This window comes from Schistocerca serialis, chromosome 3 (genome assembly GCF_023864345.2).
Source record: "Schistocerca serialis cubense isolate TAMUIC-IGC-003099 chromosome 3, iqSchSeri2.2, whole genome shotgun sequence".
Lineage (NCBI taxonomy): Eukaryota > Metazoa > Arthropoda > Insecta > Orthoptera > Acrididae > Schistocerca > Schistocerca serialis.
In genome coordinates, this window is record NC_064640.1 from 890,918,189 (window position 1) to 890,937,191 (window position 19,003).

General features: G+C 47.7%; 1 protein-coding gene across 1 annotated transcript in view; it reads right to left on the reverse strand.

Annotated features, from left to right (window-relative positions):
* Positions 1-519: 519 nt before the first annotated feature.
* Positions 520-19,003, reverse strand: part of LOC126471131 (uncharacterized) — a 184,984-nt gene continuing 166,500 nt past the window's right edge. The window contains exon 2 of the mRNA XM_050099218.1: positions 520-1,167. Coding sequence (XP_049955175.1) covers positions 589-1,167 — 579 coding nt within the window. The 3' untranslated portion in view covers positions 520-588. The remainder of the gene's footprint in view (positions 1,168-19,003) is intronic.

Below are 19,003 nucleotides of genomic sequence, written 5' to 3' on the forward strand. Positions count from 1 at the left end.
GCATGTCTGTCCTCTTGTTACTCTTTTTACCCTCCCATGGAGAACATGTCTGGGGTATTTGAAGTGGACTGACAAGGCAGCCAGTCCACAGTGACGGGTAGCCGAAAGAAAGGCACGCGTACACACACACGCCGACGGGCGTCAAGTACTGGAACAGGCTACGTAATTAATGCTATGAAGAAAAGTACGTAGCTGGATTAATACTTATCTTTAATCAATCATTGTGGTACATCGCTCTTGACTATACACAGGAGACTTTAATTACAATCACTGTAAGGCTAATGGCGCCTTGCTAGTTCGTAGCCATTAACTTAACTGAAGGCTATTCTGTCTCTCGGCAAATGAGAGAGAAAGGCTTCATACATCTAGTCGCTAGCTAGGTCTTCGTACAACTGGGGCGAGTGCTTGGTCGTATCACGAGACCTGCCTTGTGGTGGCGCTAGGTCTGTGATCACACAGTGGCGACACGCGGGTCCGACATGTACTAAATGGACCGCGGCCGATTTAAACTACCACCTAGCAAGTGTGGTGTCTGGCGGTGACACCACATTCCTCCCCCGCAAATCGGCGAACGGTCGTAAGATAAGGCTACCGCCCGCCGTGGGGAGGACCCCATGTTGACGTATGCGATGAGGTGGGGAGCCTAACAACAGGCGAGGCTGTGCCACCCGCACCCGGCCATTCGGTCCGAGGGGAGCTAGGAAACGCCTGAAAACCTAGTCCAGGGTGCACGTCAACATGCGGTGTATGCGCCCGTAAAGAAACAGGAGGGGCCGAAGGGTCGACCTCCATTGCGTCGGGGTAGCCGACGCGCGATGACGTCATGTGGTCCGGAGCGGGCGGGAGTTCCATGGCGGAGGACAGCTGGTCACGGGAAGCGATCGGCGGCGCGTGACCCTGGGAGGCGCTTGGCGGCTGCAGCGAAGCGTCGAATGCGGGCGGCGCCGGCGGGAGAACAGGCGGCGGCGGCGGCGGCGGCGGCTGCTGCTGCGGCGGCGCGTCGCCATGGGGCAAAATGGAAGGCATCGTCGGTAACACCTGGAGATGAGGCGAGCCAGTAGATGGGTCCCCAGGGCGCTGACCGGACGGCACCGTCGCTGAAAGCAGACGGGGAGCGGCAGAACCCGTGCGACGACAGAGGCGCAGCTGATTGAGATGCCGACGCACCTCACCAGAGGCCCCCAAAACCAAATACATCGCGCGGCCGAGGCAGCGAAGAATGCGCCCTGCGGGCCAACGCCGTGAACCTCGATAGTTGCGATAAAATACAACGTCGCCTGGAGCAAAAGCAGGAGTCTGCCGCTGCAAAGGAACCTGATGCGGCGGATGCAGCAAAGACATCAAGGTGCGATGAGGACGACCGTGGAGCAACTCAGCCGGCGAGCGACCATCTCAGGGCTGAGAGCGATACGAAGACAAAAAGAGCAACAATGCGTCCTCCCGAGAATGCGACTCTTTCAATTTCAACATCTGTGACTTGAAAGTCCGGACCAATCGTTCAGCGGCACCGTTTGACTGAGGCGAAAACGGCGCAGATGTCAGATGTTGAATACCATTGGCCTGGCAGAATGACTGAAAGTCTGCGGACATGAATTGTGGGCCATTGTCGGAAACAATAGTCTGCGGAAGACCTTCAATACAAAAGATAGCAGACAACGCTTCGATGGTTGCGGTGGACGTCGTGGAAGACATCCGGACAACAAAAGGAAAATTACTGAAGGCATCGACCAGAACCAACCATCGAGCATTCCAGAATGGACCAGCAAAATCAATGTGCAAGCGTTGCCAAGGGGAAGTGGCTTTTGGCCATGCAAAGACTTTCCGCGGCGGTGCGGATTGTTGTTCGGCACACGCGGGGCAAGAAGAACACATATTCGTAATCGCAGCATCGATTCCGAACCAAGTACAGTGCTGACGAGCAAGTTGTTTCGTTCGCACTATACCCCAATGTCCTTGGTGAAGAAGCCGTAAAACAGAGGACTGTAACGAACGTGGGACCACGACTCTGGACTGATCATTATCAGAACGCAACAACAAAACACCACGTCGAACAAAGAGTCTCTCCTTGTGAGCAAAAAATCGGCGAACCAACGGATCCTCGATCCGAGACTTTGACAAGGGCCATTGCATAGCAACAAAACGCAAAACAGTAGCAAGGACAGGGTCAGCAGCTGTGGCTGTAGCTACACGACGAAAATCAATCGGAAACGATTCGACCACTTCATCGGTTTCCGAATCAATGAACATGCAAGCAAGTTCGGAAGAATCGAATGCTTTATCCTCAGCAACAGGCAAACGGGACAACGCATCGGCGTTTCCGTGCTTAGCAGTGGACCGATACGAGATATCGTAGCGGTACTGCGAGAGAAAAATAGACCAGCGAATGAATTTCTGCGCTGTACGTGGAGGTACAGGCTTGTTTGGATGAAAAAGCGATGTCAAAGGTTTGTGGTCTGTGATGATGGTAAAGTGACGACCATACAAGAAATCATTGAACTTAGTAACACCAAACACGAGAGCCAAAGCTTCTTTCTCTATCTGCGAGTAATTTCTTTGCGCAGACGAGAGCAATTTGGACGCAAAGGCAATAGGGCGATCATGCGAGCCTACTTTGTGCGCAAGCACAGCACCGATCCCGAAATCCGATGCATCTACCATCAACAAAAGGGGTTTCTGGGGATCGAAAGGCGTGAGGCAAGTATTAGAAAGCAACGCCGATTTCAACTGGCGAAAGGCGCGTTCGCATTCCGTCGTCCAGACGAACGGAACACCTGTACGGCGTAAGCGATGAAGCGGAGCTGAAATGGAAGAGGCATTGCGCACATTCACTTACACCTTGTGATGCTATATCCTTTAACGGTCGTACGACCGCATCACGCAATGCGTGGGGAACATTGCGCGCTCTGAAAAATTTCGGTTGCGCGTTTACTTTCAGTTCCAAATGTGCTTCATAGTTTTTAGCGCAACCTAAGCCCGGTGCAAAAATGTCTGCAAATTCGTCGCATAAGCGAGAAACACTGTCTGAAGGCACAGTTTGATTCACTGATAGGACCTGATTTACTATAGACGTGTTAAACAACTGAAATAAATCTAAACCAAACAAGTTCACTGCAGAAGAAGAACGAAGAACGTAAAATGACACAAGTTTTGTTTGTCCCTTGTATGTTGCAAGAAGGCTGCACTGTCCTAACACAGGAATTTTCTGTCCGGAATATGTGGTTAGCTTAACATTTGCGGAACGCAACGGAGGTTTGCCCAGTTGTTTGTACGTGTCGTGATTGAACAATGAAACTGCAGCTCCGGTATCGAGCTGGAATGGTATCACTTTGCCTTCAAAGTCTAAGTCCACAAAAAGTTTATTGTCCTGCTGACGACAAGAGCGACTGTCTCGTGCAATTTGAACAGACACTGGTACAGAAGCACTTGCTAATTGACGTGATTTCCGGCGACGTCGACGCACACTTTTTGTGGGACGAACACAGTCACTGTTAGAAAGAGTGGCACTGGACGAAGCGGAATTAACGACATGAATGTCCATGGGCGAAGGTCCACGAGCCTGAGTGTCCTTGGTTCGATTCCGGCGCGAAGCAAAGGGCCTGGAATGATTGTGATTGTCTGATCTGAGCTTTTTCAGGCAAACACTTTGAACATGTCCTTTCCTATTGCAGAAAAAGCAAATAGCTTGGCGTGACGGGCAATGTTCACGCGAATGTCTAGTAGCACACCGCGGGCATGATTTCACTGCATTGGTGGGCTGGCGCGGCACATCTGGCTTAGCGCGCGGCGGCAGCTGCGCTTGTTTGCGCGAGGGCAGTTGACCGGGCCGCGCAGCTCGCCCGGCGGGCCGGTTAATGTTACACACTGCTGGCGAAGTTTCAAAAGATTACTGAGCACAGTCAAGTGTGTCTTGTCTATCTAATATGTCGATCACTTGTTGAAGGGAGGGATTTACTAGTTTCAAAATTTGCTCCCGTATGCGAACATCAGAAACGCTCCGTGCAATTGCATCACGCACCATTGTATCTGAATAAGAAAGACCACAGTCACAGTCAAAGGCACAGTCCCTAGTAAGTCCTTGCAACGTTGCTACCCACTCCCTATTAGTTTGACCGGCCGTACGTTTTGTACGAAAAAACGTATACCGTTTTGCAACCACATTAACTGTTTCTTTGAAATAGGCATCTAAAGCAGACAAAATTTCCTCGTAGGACAGAGTTGCTACGTCGCGTCGGGGAAACAATTTCACTATCACACGGTAGGTGGACACACCGACACAAGAAAGCAAAAACGGCTGCCGCTCATTACCTTGAATTCTGTATGCGGCGAGGTGGATGGCAAACTGGCGGGACCATTCCCGCCAAGTCTCGTGGTTCGGGTCGTAGTGCCTAAAAGGCGGTGCAACGGCAGGTTGTGGCTGCGGTATCGGTGAAGCGGCGGCGGCCGCATCGGTTTGAATGGCACGTTGACCCTGGACGAACTGTCCAAGGGCATCCAATAACGCCTGCGTCTGCTGATTCTGCAAGCGATAAATTTCGGACAGTACATCTGGCGAAGCCATGACACAAGTAAATGTAAGCAATCAGAAAGAATACTTTAACTCGTCGCCAATGAAGTGGACTGACGAGGCAGCCAGTCCACAGTGACGGGTAGCCGAAAGAAAGGCACGCGTACACACACACGCCGACGGGCGTCAAGTACTGGAACAGGCTACGTAATTAATGCTATGAAGAAAAGTACGTAGCTGGATTAATACTTATCTTTAATCAATCATTGTGGTACATCGCTCTTGACTATACACAGGAGACTTTAATTACAATCACTGTAAGGCTAATGGCGCCTTGCTAGTTCGTAGCCATTAACTTAGCTGAAGGCTATTCTGTCTCTTGGCTAATGAGAGAGAAAGGCTTCGTACATCTAGTCGCTAGCTAGGTCTTCGTACAACTGGGGCGAGTGCTTGGTCGTATCACGAGACCTGCCTTGTGGTGGCGCTAGGTCTGTGATCACACAGTGGCGACACGCGGGTCCGACATGTACTAAATGGACCGCGGCCGATTTAAACTACCACCTAGTAAGTGTGGTGTCTGGCGGTGACACCACAGTATTATTGGCAATGTTCCACATTCATGAATGAGATTTTCACTCTGCAGCGGAGTGTGCGCACACTCCGCTGCAGATTGAAAATCTCATTCTGGAAACATCCCCCAGGCTATGGGTAAGCCACATCTCCGCAATATCCTTTCTTTCAGGAGTGCTAGTTCTGCAAGGTTAGCAGGAGAGCTTCTGTAAAGTTTGGAAGGCAGGAGACGAGGTACTGGCAGAAGTAAAGCTGTGAGGACGAGGCGTGAGTCGTGCTTGGGTATCTCAGTTGGTAGAGCACTTGCCCGCAAAAGGCAAAGGTCCCGTTTTGGAGTCTTGGTCCGGCACACAGTTTCATCTTCCACATTGTCGGTCAATGACATAAGTATAGCCTCACCCCTGTTTTTTCGTTCCCTTTTTCTTTCTTTGTTTCCCTTCTCCTGTCGTTTCTCCACTTCGCCGTTTGAGGTTCCTCTTTTTCTTCTCCCTTCCTGTGCGCTCCTGACAGCTCGCCGAAACGTCTGACACGTAACAGGTGACTGGGTAACGAGTAATTCCCAGCCCCAGGTCGACAGGTAGGGTTCGCACGTACCCCCTGGTACAGACCAGGCCCAGGGAGACTACCTTCCCAAATTGCTGATTGGTCCCTTGTGAATGGGACCCCCAGTCGGAAGGAGTGCGCCATTGGAGACACTGGCAATCATGGGGTATTTTCTCGCAATGAGCCAATCATTCTCACACTCAACGTCTACGAAACATAAATGGAATGAGGCTAACGATTCAAAGACTCTTCCAGTTGCACCATCGTTCCTGATGGCTTCACGTACTGCTGACACAGTCCTTCAAAACTGTAAATCTCTTTCTTATTCTGAAAGGTGCTGATGCTATTGCCGGCCCTCTGAAATCCTGCTCTCGTTTATGGAATGGCACTTTGCTTTTGGAGACTACTTCTGATTCTCAAGCACAACAACTGCTTGTCACTTCACTTCTCCACTCCTATTCTGTTAGTGTCGAGGCCCATAGAACTCTGAATTATTTCCATGCTATTATTTACATTAGGCTGCTCGACGTCTGATCGAGGCCGAAATCCTATCTTACCTCTCTGATCATGGTGTCATTCCTGTCTATCAGATGCTGGAAAAGGTAGATTCCTCTTTAGTGCCCACCTGCATTCTTGTGCTCACCTTTGATAGAGTAGTGCGTCCATCCAAGATCAAAGCAAGCTATGAAATTATCACAGTCCGACTGTACATTCCAAACCCGATGCGCTGCTACCAGTGTCTTCGTTTCACACACACTAGAACATCTTGTCGCCACCCAGCCAAATGTGTAACCTCTGGTAGGGATGCGCACGAGGCCATTGACTACCTCCTCCTCCCCGCTGTATCAACTGCAATGACAGCCATGCCACCTCCTCTCGGGATTTTCCTGTGTATCTTGATGAGTGGGCTGAACAGGAGACCCGGATAAAGTAAAAGGTGCCATACCCAGCCGCTCGCAAGTTATTGGCTAGTCGAAAACCCTGCGTTCTCCAATGTGGTACTTATACAGGGCTATTACAAATGATTGAAGCGATTTCATAAATTCACTGTAGCTCCAATCATTGACATATGGTCACGACACACTACAGATATGTAGAAAAACTCATAAAGTTTTGTTCGGCTGAAGCCGCACTTCAGGTTTCTGCCGCCAGAGCGCTCGAGAGCGTAGTGAGACAAAATGGCGACAGGAGCTGAGAAAGCGTATGTCGTGCTTGAAATGCACTCACATCAGTCAGTCATAACAGTGCAACGACACTTCAGGACGAAGTTCAACACAGATCCACCAACTACTAACTCCATTCGGCGATGGCATGTGCAGTTTAAAGCTTCTGGATGCCTCTGTAAGGGGAAATCAACGGGTCGGCCTGCAGTGAGCGAAGAAACGGTTGAACGCGTGCGGGCAAGTTTCACGCGTAGCCCGCGGAAGTCGACGAATAAAGCAAGCAGGGAGCTAAATGTACCACAGCCGACGGTTTGGAAAATCTTACGGAAAAGGCTAAAGCAGAAGCCTTACCGTTTACAATTGCTACAAGCCCTGACACCCGATGACAAAGTCAAACGCTTTGAATTTTCGGCGCGGTGGAGATCAGGATCAGCAATTCATGTCATGGCCTTCACGCTCTCCCGACTTAACCCCATGCGATTTCTTTCTGTGGGGTTATGTGAAAGATTTAGTGTTTAATCCTCCTCTACCAAGAAACGTGCCAGAACTGCGAGCTCGCATCAACGATGCTTTCGAACTCATTGATGGGGACATGCTGCGCCGAGTGTGGGAGGAACTTGATTATCGGTTTGATGTCTGCCGAATCACTAAAGGGGCACATCTCGAACATTTGTGAATGCCTAAAAAAACTTTTTGAGTTTTTGTATGTGTGTGCAAAGCATTGTGAAAATATCTCAAATAATAAAGTTATTGTAGAGCTGTGAAAGCACTTCAATCATTTGTAATAACCCTGTAGTTCTGTTCTTGTTACTGCTCGCTCAAATTCAGCTCTGAAGTTGTGAAATCGCCCAGTGTCGAGGTAGCATTGCCAATACCTCATCCAGCTGTGCAACAAGCCATCAAACTGTCGCCTCAAGGGGCGAAGCCACTCCTACATCCCTCCAACCAAACAACACCTGAGTGTTCCTCTGCTAACCAAAAGGCTCGAAGTCCAACAAAGGCAGCCATCGATGTGACACCCTTTCATATCTTCCTCCTTATGACTCTCCTCCAATGGAACGTTTGTGGCCTTCGGTCCCACAAAGAGGATTTACGGCTGCTTTTAGTGTCGCAGTATCGCCTTGCACTCTGCCTTCAGGAAATAAAATTGCGTCTTCTCGACTGATTTGAGCTTTCACATTTCTTACCGGTTCGTTTTCAACTTCCCCCTGAGACAGGTATTCCATCTCATGGAGGCGTCTTGCTGCTCATACGGGATGACGTTCATTGTCAACCCATCTCCCTGACTATCCATCTTCAAGCTGTTGCAGTTCGCCTTTTCCTTCCTTACCTGACTTTTTCCCTCTGTACCATTTATGTCTCTCCATCATTCGATGTCACCAGGGCGGACTTCCATCAGCTTATCGGGCAGCTACCTCCGCCATTTGTGCTACTAGGTGACTTTAATGCGCATCATCCCCTTTGAGGTTCTCCCAGAACCTGTCACAGAGGTTCCCTCTTGGCTGATCTTCGTAATCAGCTCAACCTCCTCTGTCTTAACACTGGAGCACCCACATTCCTTTCTGACTCCTCACACACCTATTCCCATTTGGACCTATCCTTATGCACTGCCCAGCTTGCCCGTCGTCTTGAGTGGTCCATTCTTTCTGACACCTACTCGAGCGACCATTTCCCATGTGCTATCCGTTTGATGACTTCTACCCCACCTGGGTGCACACCCAAATGGCAGCTTACTAAGGTTGACTGACTGCTTTACTCCTCCCTGGCGACCTTCGAAGAACAAGATTTCCTCAGTTGTGATGACCAGGTGGAATATCTCACAAACGATATACTTACTGCTGCAGAACATTCCATTCCTTGCACTTTCTCTTTACCGCACCGTGTCCCAGCCCCTTAGTGGACTGAAGCATTCCACGATGCAATGCACGCAGAGACGTGCTCTCCGTGTTTTTAACCATCATCTACGATGAAAAACTGCATTAATTATAAACGGATGCGTGCAAAGTGTCGTCGCGTTCTTTGGGGTAGCAAAAAAGGTAGCTGGATTTCATTCACTAGTTCTTCTAACAGTTCCACCCCTTCCTATATCATGTGGACCAATCTCTAGCGGCTCTCTAGGACCAAGAGCCGTTCGCCAATTTCTGGCCTGACAGTAGCAGACGATGTCATCATGGACCCTATTGCTACCTCTAACACCTTGGTCCGCCATTTTGCGAAACTTTCGAGCTCTTCTCACTATGACCCTGCCTTCCTCCATCGGAAACGAACGGAGGACGCTTGGGCGATACCCTTCTCTTCCCAGAATCGTGAGTGCTACAATACCGCCTTTACTATGAGGGAGCTAGATCATGCTCACAGTTCACCCCTGCCTCAGGGCCAGACGCTGTCCACATTCAGATGTTGCAGCACTTTTCTATTGCAGTCAATCACTTTCTCCTTAACACGTAAAGCCACATCTTGTCAGAGGGCACATTTCCCAGACGGTGGCGTGAAGCCACCGTCATACCCGTACCTAAGGCCGGTAAGGATGAAAACCTTCCTTCTCGCTACCGTCTCATCTCTCTCACCAGCTGTGTTTGCAAGGTTATGGAATGTATGATCATGCTTGGCTGGTATGGCGGCTCGAGTCTCGCAATTTACTAACGACTGCATAGTGTGGATTTCGAGCGCACCGTTTTTAGTTGACCATCTCATTACTTTGTCCACCCATGTCATGAATGGTTTTCTGCGAAAATCCCAGACTGTGGCCGTGTTTTTAGATTTGTGGAAGGCCTACGACACCTGCTGAAGAACTGGTACCCTCCCTACTCTTTATACATGGGGTTTTCGTGGCCACCTGCACTGTTTCCGTCAGGAATTTTTGAAAGACCAAGTTTTGAATGTGCGTGTGAGTTCTACCTTGTCGGACATCATTATCCAGGAAACCGGTGTGCGTCCTGAGCGTCGTCCTCTTTGCTATCGCCTGTTGCTCTTCCGTTCGTTGAAACTACGAAGTTCCTGGGGCTCATGCTCGATAGGAAACACTTCTGGCCCTCCCATATGTCTTACCTGGCAGCCCGCTGTACACGGTGCCTCAGTGTCCTACGTGTCCTCAATGATATTTCCTGAGGTGCAAATGAAACCGCCCTCCTCCGTTTGTACCAGTCCCTTGTCCGTTCGAAACTAGACTGTGTGTGCTTTGTTTCTGCGTCTGCAGTCCGTCCCTGCTAAGCCGTCTCAATACCTTTGTGTACATTGATGGTTTTCAGACTGACAGTGGTGTCGGATGTGCCTTCGTCATTGCCGCCCACGTCTTTCGATATCGGCTTCCGGCAAACTGCTTAGTATTTACAGCCGAGCTCTTCGCACTGTATGAGACCACGAAGTACATCCGGCGACACAGTTGTGTCTTCTGCTCAGATTCTCTCCGCGTGCTTGAAAGTCTATGTGCACTGTACACAGCCCATCTCTTAGTGCCACTTGTCCACGAGAACTGTCACTTTCTCACTCTTGGTGGAGCCACTGTGATGTTTATGTGGGTTCCTGGTCATGTCGGTCTGCCAGGAAACGAGGCTTCTTACGCTGCTGCCAAAGCTGCGGTCATCATACGTCAGTCCTCGTCTCTTAACTCCTGTCTGTCTTTGTGTTCTATAATTTGGACTTAGGCGTGTATGACGCCAGTTCTTTTTGCGCCCTTAAACAATACAAAACAAACACCCTGCTGTCAAACATGCGAACTTACGTGCAGAAGCCATGTAGCATCGACAATTGAGAATGAAACACACCTATAGTTATTTACAACGCGAGTTGTACCCATGACAACGTGACAAATATAAATGATGAAGAACAGTGACATCTTACGAGAGTGAAAGGGCGCGTAGCATTATTCACGCCATTTCAACACGAAAAACTGTTACCAGTTTCAGACGCTAGAACACAGCACATCCTGTCGATATGGTCCAGAAACTACAAGCGAATAGAGCCCTGACCCTTCGTGTAACGGGGAGGTATGATGCTCCCATACTGCACGTATAAATCAGGCAGTGCAGTGCGGAGCGCCCATCCCTCTAACACAGTAAAGTATTTCGGCCTAACTCTCGACAGGAAACTATCATGGAACACACATCTCCAACACAACACAAACCCCGAAACTGACTAAAATTGCTAAATCTACTAACAGACCTGGGGTCTACATCCTTCTACCATTCTCCTCAAGCATAAATCCATCCTAACCTATGCTAACGTTTCCTGTATCTCTGCCTCACCTAAATTCTATGTCACTTGAAATCCTGGAAAGTTACGCACTGCGCCTCAGGTTCCGCATCCGCGTATTTTCCCCAACGCGCATCCTGTATCAACTCATCCACTTCCCACACCGTCTTCTCTTCCTAGAGCACCTTCGGATCCGATACATTAATAGCAAAATTCAGTTCCGGCACCCACTCAAGGTACCCTGCTGCGCCACTACACCTATATTCCACCTTCCACGCACCTCCATGCCTTACCCATCCTCTCCCGTGGTAATTTTAACCAACTCTCCCTCCCCAACGATGAAATCCGCCCCAAGATAGACCCCTCTTCCCAGCCCTAATCACAACGCTCCACCTCACACCATCCTTCAATTTTCTCCTTCCCCCTTTACCCACCCTGCCGACTTTCTGTTGCTACCAACGATTCTACAAGGCCCCATCGTCATATTGATCATCGCACTTTCATCACGACAATTTTTTCGTGTGTCACCTCGCATCACCATTACACTATGATATCCTTCATGTTCAGGAGTTGACTGTATTTTAACAGTAATTTAAAACCGTCAAACGAGTTTTAAAACTATCGGTATTGTCATCTACGAGTATTTCACAAATCCTCGTCGTTTATTGTCACTTTTTTCTTTAAATCGTCACTATCGTCCACATATGTATTTTTTACAAAATCGTGTTATTGCCACATTTTATATGTTTTAACCACTTTCAAATACAGTTTTGGTTACCTTGGGCTGAAGAGCTGCTTTTGTCTGCTGCCAGCTCGTCCTCGTCGTGGGGAACCGACATAACAATAAAGAAAAGACCAAGAAAAAAGGAAGTGGAGCGCTCGCCGTCTCTTTCGCGACTGCGAGCCAGCTGCGGTTTACAATATATTCTATATGCACCACATAAAGACTTGCAGAGTATAATGACATCAGACTTGCTCCTAGATTTCTAAGTTCGGCAACGAAATACTGCACTCTAACCGATACAGTTCCTAGAGAATTTAGAAAGCAAGTCCTGAACTTCCACGTCAGTTTTATGGTAAAATCAATGAACGCTATTCAGGATTGTGAACCAACACGGCGAGCACTGCGCCTCTAAGAACAACATGATATTCGCTAGAACTTATCAATTCACTCATAATTCCCGCATAAACATTTATTATTTTGCCCATGTTGTAAAAGCTCTGAACTCAACACTGGATTTTGCTGTGTTGGTCCACCTCTTTTCAGCGTCGTGATTCATTAAACATGCTCTTGATAGGCTGAAAGGGAACGAACGCATATTGATCTGTCTCCATAAAAAGCGTAAGACATTGTCCAAAACTGAATTTCTGACTAGCGCTAGCCATGTAGACCATCAGTTGTATGAATCAACTCGATGATATTTCGCACAACACATTTTACACTATTGCTTTAACTTCAAACTTGTAGAATAGGTGTAGTTCTGGTGTATAGTAGTACTAATCATTTAACTATGATGTTGAGGTATTCGCCCTCGTACAGCAGACCGGAAACCATAACAACTTGGAAGCTGATCATTCAATACACATTCCTGCAGTTTTCGAATCGGTAGACCATTTTCTTCTTCTTTCTTGAGAATCAGACTAACCACACAAGCTGGGTGTGCAGATCACGCACAGTGCGAAAATGCTGAAGGTAATTTAAGGCCATCCAAAAGTCCTTAATGATACATGAACCTAGTAAGTTCCACACACAAGAGTCGTAAACTTTAAGAATGTGGAATTACTACCTAGGACGCGACATACATCAAAGATGCTGGCAGAACCCATTTATAGGTTTCCCGAGGGTGAATAACTGTAACTGTTTATGAAAAGCATATCTGATTACAGTTCGTAAATTGTGACGTGTTCACATTATACCCTACAAAATGATCGTCAACAATGGTAAACGTATGCGATGAAACAGCGACGTCTTACTTTAGCAATAGTCTGTTCCCTTATAATCCAAGACATTTCAACTCGAACAACAGTCACCAGTGCTAGACCACACAGCACAACACGAAAACCGTCAGCAGACCACAGCACTCAGTGTATTTAACACTGGCCACAAGTCAGGAATGCTTACTTCGTGTTCTAACGAATACTTGGCAACATATCTAGGAGTATTTAAAATACACTATACGATGAAAAGTATCCGGACACCTGGCTGAAAATAACTTACAATTTTGTGGCGCCCTCCATCGGTAATGCTGGAATTCAATATGGTGTTGGCCCACCCTTAGCCTTGATGACAGCTTCCACTCTCGGAGGCATACGTTCAGTCAGGTGCTAGAAGGTTTCTTGGGGAATGTTAGGCACTGAGGAGAGATGTCAATGTCGGTCGGTGACGCCTGGCACGAAGCCGGCGTTCCAAAACATCCCAAAGGTGTTCGATAGGGTTCGGATGAGGACTCTGTGCAGCCACAGGCAGTGCATTATGAACAGGTGCTCGATCGTGTTGAAAGAGCAGTCGCCATCCCCGAATTGCTCTTCAACAGTGGGAAGCAAGAAAGTGCTTAAAACATCATTGTAGGCCTGTGCTGTGATACTGCCACGCAAAACAACGAGTTCAAGTCTCCTCCATGTGAAACACGACCACACCATAACACCACCACCTCCGAACTTTACTGTTGGCACTACACACGCTGGCAGAAGACGTTCACCGGGCACTCGCCATACCCACACCCTGCCATCGGATCCCCACATTGTGTATCGTGATTCGTCACTCCACACAACGTTTTTCCACTGTTCAATCGTCCAATATTTACGCTCCTTACACCAAGCGAGGCGTTGTTTGGCACTTAACAGTGTGATGTGTGGCTTATGAGCAGCCGCTCGGCCATAAAATCCAAGTTTTATGACCTCCCGCCTAACTGTCATAGTACTTCCAGTGGGCTAGCCATTGTGGCCGAGCGGTTCTAGGCGCTACAGTCTGGAACCGCGTGACCGCTACGGTCGCAGGTTCAAATCCTGCCTCGGGTATGGATGTGTGTGATGTCCTTAGGTTAGTTAGGTTTAAGTAGTTCTAAGTTCTAGGGGACTGATGACCTCAGCAGTTAAGTCCCATAGTGCTCAGAGCCATTTGAACTTCCAGTGGATCCTGATCCAGTTTGGAATTCCTGTGTGATGGTCTGGATAGAGGTCTGCCTATTACACATTACGGCCCTCTTCAACTGTCGGCGATGTCTGTCAGTCAACAGACGAGGGTGTCCTGTACGCTTTTGTGCTGTATGTGTCCCTTCACGTTTCCACTTCTTTATCACATCCGAAACAGTGGACCTAGGGATCTTTAGGAGTGTGGAAATCTCGCATACAGACGTATGACACAAGTGACACCCTATCACCTGACCACGTTCGAAGTCCGTGAGTTCCTCGGAGCGCTTCATTCTGCTCTCACGATGTCTAATGACTGCTGAGGTCGCTGATATGGAGTACCTGGCAGTAGGTGGGAGCACAATGCACGCAATATGGAAAACGTATGTGTTTGTGGGTGACCGGATACTTTTGATCACATAGTGCATGACCACCAAAGGTTGAGTCTCCCCATAGCGACCTACATTTTAGAGCACAAGTCACACAAGTTCACCACAACTGAACGCTTTAAGTTACTTAGCAGAGGCACATACTCCTTCTCCCATTGCTCGCTACGTAAGTGGAATAGAAAACAAGACCAGCTAGTAGTGGTACAAGATAATCTCCATATTTTGTTATATACAGGCATACTAACCATCAAGAATATGCTGGAGCAAGACAGCATCAAAGTCTTTAATACCACACACACACACACACACACACACACACACACACACACACACACACACGAGACACCGCATATCGCACGTCTCATTTCTGATGAATTGTAAGGGTGTCTGTATAGAAAAAATATGCTGTAACAGTTCATGCAAATGTGTGGGTAGCTTTGGCTCTGTTAGTATGGTACCATACTAGCATGTGTAGTAGTAGATTTAATAGATTAAAACGTAGACCCCATGACGAATTAAGATTGCAATAGGTTTTCGACTAACTGCATGTTCCCAGCCAGCTGTATCGTAGCGATCCATACACTCTTTTTTGATGGATAGCAGTATAACTTTTTTAACTAACACCGATTTTCGTTGTAGACATGCCTTAGTGTGGTGGAAATTTGATATGGATGAAGATAGAACGTTAAACTCCAACCATCCTTCCTATAAACCGAATGTGATCTCATGTCCAACTGCCACTGCATTTTAAAGTGATTTCTCAAATAAATTATAAGTGTTTTGCATTGTAGATAGGATATCTAAGATTTCCAGCAGATTTCCATTCACTACTCACCTGCATTGTCCAGGTTTATTACCCATCAAGAACGAAGTCTCTGCTATGAATTTCTAATATGTTATTCTCATCTGTTTTTCCAACATAGTAAGGCACTGAGCAGAGTAACGGTTTTTTCATGATGTCACTCTGCAGGTGCTAAGTATATAATCCATAACGTCTTTGATGACGCCAGAATCCAAGATGTCTGACGTCAGGATATGAATGCAGTCCAAAACAGTTGCTTCCGTTACCATTGCACTTCGACCATCTACCCTCCCGATGATGGTGATGGTGATGGTGATGGTGATGATGTGATGATGTGATGATGTGATGATGTGATGATGATGTGATGATGATGTGATGATGATGTGATGATGATGTGATGATGATGTGATGATGTGGTGATGATGATGTGGTGATGATGATGTGGTGATGATGATGTGGTGATGATGATGTGGTGATGATGATGTGGTGATGATGTGGTGATGATGATGTGGTGATGATGATGTGGTGATGATGATGTGGTGATGATGATGTGGTGATGATGATGTGGTGATGAGGATGTGGTGATGATGATGTGGTGATGATGATGTGGTGATGATGATGTGGTGATGATGATGTGGTGATGATGATGTGGTGATGATGATGAGCAGCAGTATCTGAGATCTAACATGTCAAGGCAGAAGAAACTGGCTCGCACACAGAATTATAAGCATTAAGCCATTCATCTCTCTCAACAATTAATATTCTTTATGTGTGTGTACGTGTACATATTCATTTGCCTGGTTTTCTTTCATTTCTCCCTCAGTCCGAAAGCTCCATGACGTAGACCATGTTTTGCCTGATAAATAGTTTGTGCTGCCTATTAGTAATATGTATGGAACTATCAGCCACCAAGTTGTGGTGGTTTCCGGCCTGTGGTAGAAATGCCAATACCTTAATGTGATAAATCAATGGATAGCGCTGCTATATGTCAGAGCCACACCTATTCTACGTGTTTGAAGTAATAATAGAAATGTGAAATGTACTGTGCGAAATATCATCGAGTTGATTGAAACATCCAAAGGTCTGTATTGCTAGAGCTAGTCAGCTATTCAGTTTTGCGGGACATCAAGCCCTTTCTGGAGACAGGATAAAATCAATATGTATTCCTTCTCTTTCAGGCTATTAAGAGCTGTTTAACCTGTGTAGCACAGAATCACGGCACTGAAAAGAGGTGTACCAACACACACTAATTCAGTGTTGAGCTCCAAGGTGTTACAACATGAGCAAAATGCTGGATGTTTATGCGGTAATTATGAATGAAGTGATGAGTTCCTAGCAAATACTATGTTTTTCGTAAACGTGAGGAACGCACTCTGTCTGTTGGCGATCCTAGATATCGTAACTTTCTACATGTTATTCGTTGGTTTCACCATAAGACTTTTTATTTCACTATAAAACCGACGTTAAAATTCAGTGACTTCTGTGGAAACGATACGACTTATCTCGTGGTCCTTTCGTCGCCCGACATAAAGATCCAGTAGGACGTGTGACGTTATATTCTGCAGGTCTTTATTCAGTGCATAAGGTATATCGTAAACTGTTGCTCTCTGGCAGTCGCGAGGAAGCCTGTGAATACGCTCTGATAGATCCACCCACAAGCACTCCGTGCTGTACCACGTGCTTCATATTCGAAGTATTCTGGGAGCGTCATACTTCCCTGCTACACGAATGAATGAAGGCTCGATTCACCTTTAGTTTCTGGACCATATCCTTTAGCATCTGAAACTAGTGATGGTTTTACGTGTTGAAATTCCGAAGAAAAGAAGGGTACAGGCGGTAACTCTCGTAATATGCCACTGTTCTTCATCATTTCTATTTGCCACGTTTTGATGGGTTGTAAATAAGTGTAGAGGTGTTTCATCCTCAATTGTCAATGCTACATGATTTCCTTACATAAATTTGCATGTCTGACAGCTGGTTGATGTTGTTTATGTTATTGTCAGTAAATAGCCACACTACATCCCATACACAATTTATTTTTGTGGTGAATGTTATATGCACAGTTTTTTCCTCCCAGAGCCTCGGCACAAGTGTCAGTCCTCGGGAGGACGAATATCCATTTCTTGATTTTCAGTTTCCATCCAGAACGTGTGTATGAATGATGTATGTACGTGTATGTATGCGTGGGTTATAGATTATTGGTGCTTCACAATAGCTGCATTTCTCTCTCATCTATTCCATAGACTTGGCTGGAACGACTCTCAAGTGCTTCTCAATCCCAGCATTCCTCTCTCATTCTCACTGCTGTTACCCCCCCCCCCCCTCCTGCGGGTCCAGGGATTAGAATAGGCCCGAGGTATTCCTGCCTGTCGTAAGAGGCGACTAAAAGGAGTCCCTCCCCCTCAAGGGGGTAGTTAGCGCCTGCGTCTGGAGACGGACGGTTCCACGACCTCTATTTGCGGTCATTTTGCTTTTTCACTTCTCGTTTCTTCCTTCCTTTGGTTGGTTCCTTTCTTTGCTCTTCTCCATCTCACTGTCTTCCTTACTCTTTCCCTTGTCTTCTTCTCCTTGTCTTCTCATTGCCTCCTTCTCCTTGCCTTCTCTGGTCTCTGCCTCGGCGTTTGAGACAGTCTGTCCTCTCTCTCCCTCTCTCTTCTTTTTCCTCTTCTTCCTTCCTCCCTGTGCGCGCCTGAAGGCCGACCCACGCGTTCGCACGTGTAGCCGGTGACGGGGTAACGCGTAATTCCCCGCCCTGGGTAGACAAGTAAGGCACGCACGTACCCCCTGGTAAAGGCCAGGCCCAGGGAGGGGTGATTGCCTGAGCTGATACCTTCTGACCATGCAGATTGGTCCCTCCGTCTGTTTCTCGGGAGGTGTGACCTGAGGTGTAAACATTCACCTAAGGCGGGAGTGCCCTCTGCGAGGGTCCCCACAAGGGAGGAGCGCGCCATCGGAGACGCTGGCAATCGTGGGGGATTCCTCCGCAATGGATTTCTCTCCATCTCTCTTGACTTCTGCCGAAAAACGGAAACTTGACCAGCCACCAGTGACAAAAGTACTACCGCCGGCCCCACAGTTCCTCGTCGTTTCTCGATCTGAGGACGGAAAGGATTTTTCCTCTGTCAACCCTTTCGTTATCCAGAAGGGCGTAGATGCCATAGCCGGATCTGTCAAATTTTGTACCAGGTTGCGTAACGGTACCTTATTACTAGAAACTGAGAGCGCCTTTCAGGCACAAAAACTGCTTCGGGCCACACTCCTGTATACGTTCCCTGTCCGGGTGGAGGCTCCCTGCACTTTGAACTCGTCTCGTGGTGTGGTCTATACTCGATCACTTGACGGATTGACTGACGAGGAGATTCAGTCTTTCCTCGCTGAGCAGGGCGTGACGGCTGTCCATAGGTTCATGAAAAAGGTCAACAATGACCTTGTACCGACCCGGACACTTTTCTTGACCTTTGACAGTGTTCAGCTGCCGTCGCATATCAAAGCGGGCTAAGAGGTTAATTCTGTTCGCCCCTATGTCCCGACACCTACGCGCTGCTACCAGTGTCAGCGTTTTAATCACGCTCGCCAGTCTTGTTCCAATGCAGCTAAATGTGTCACTTGTGGCAGGGATGCCCATGACGGTGACTGTCCACCTCCATCTCCTCGTTGTGTGAACTGTCGGGGTGACCATGCAGCGTCCTCCCGCGACTGTCCCATATACAAG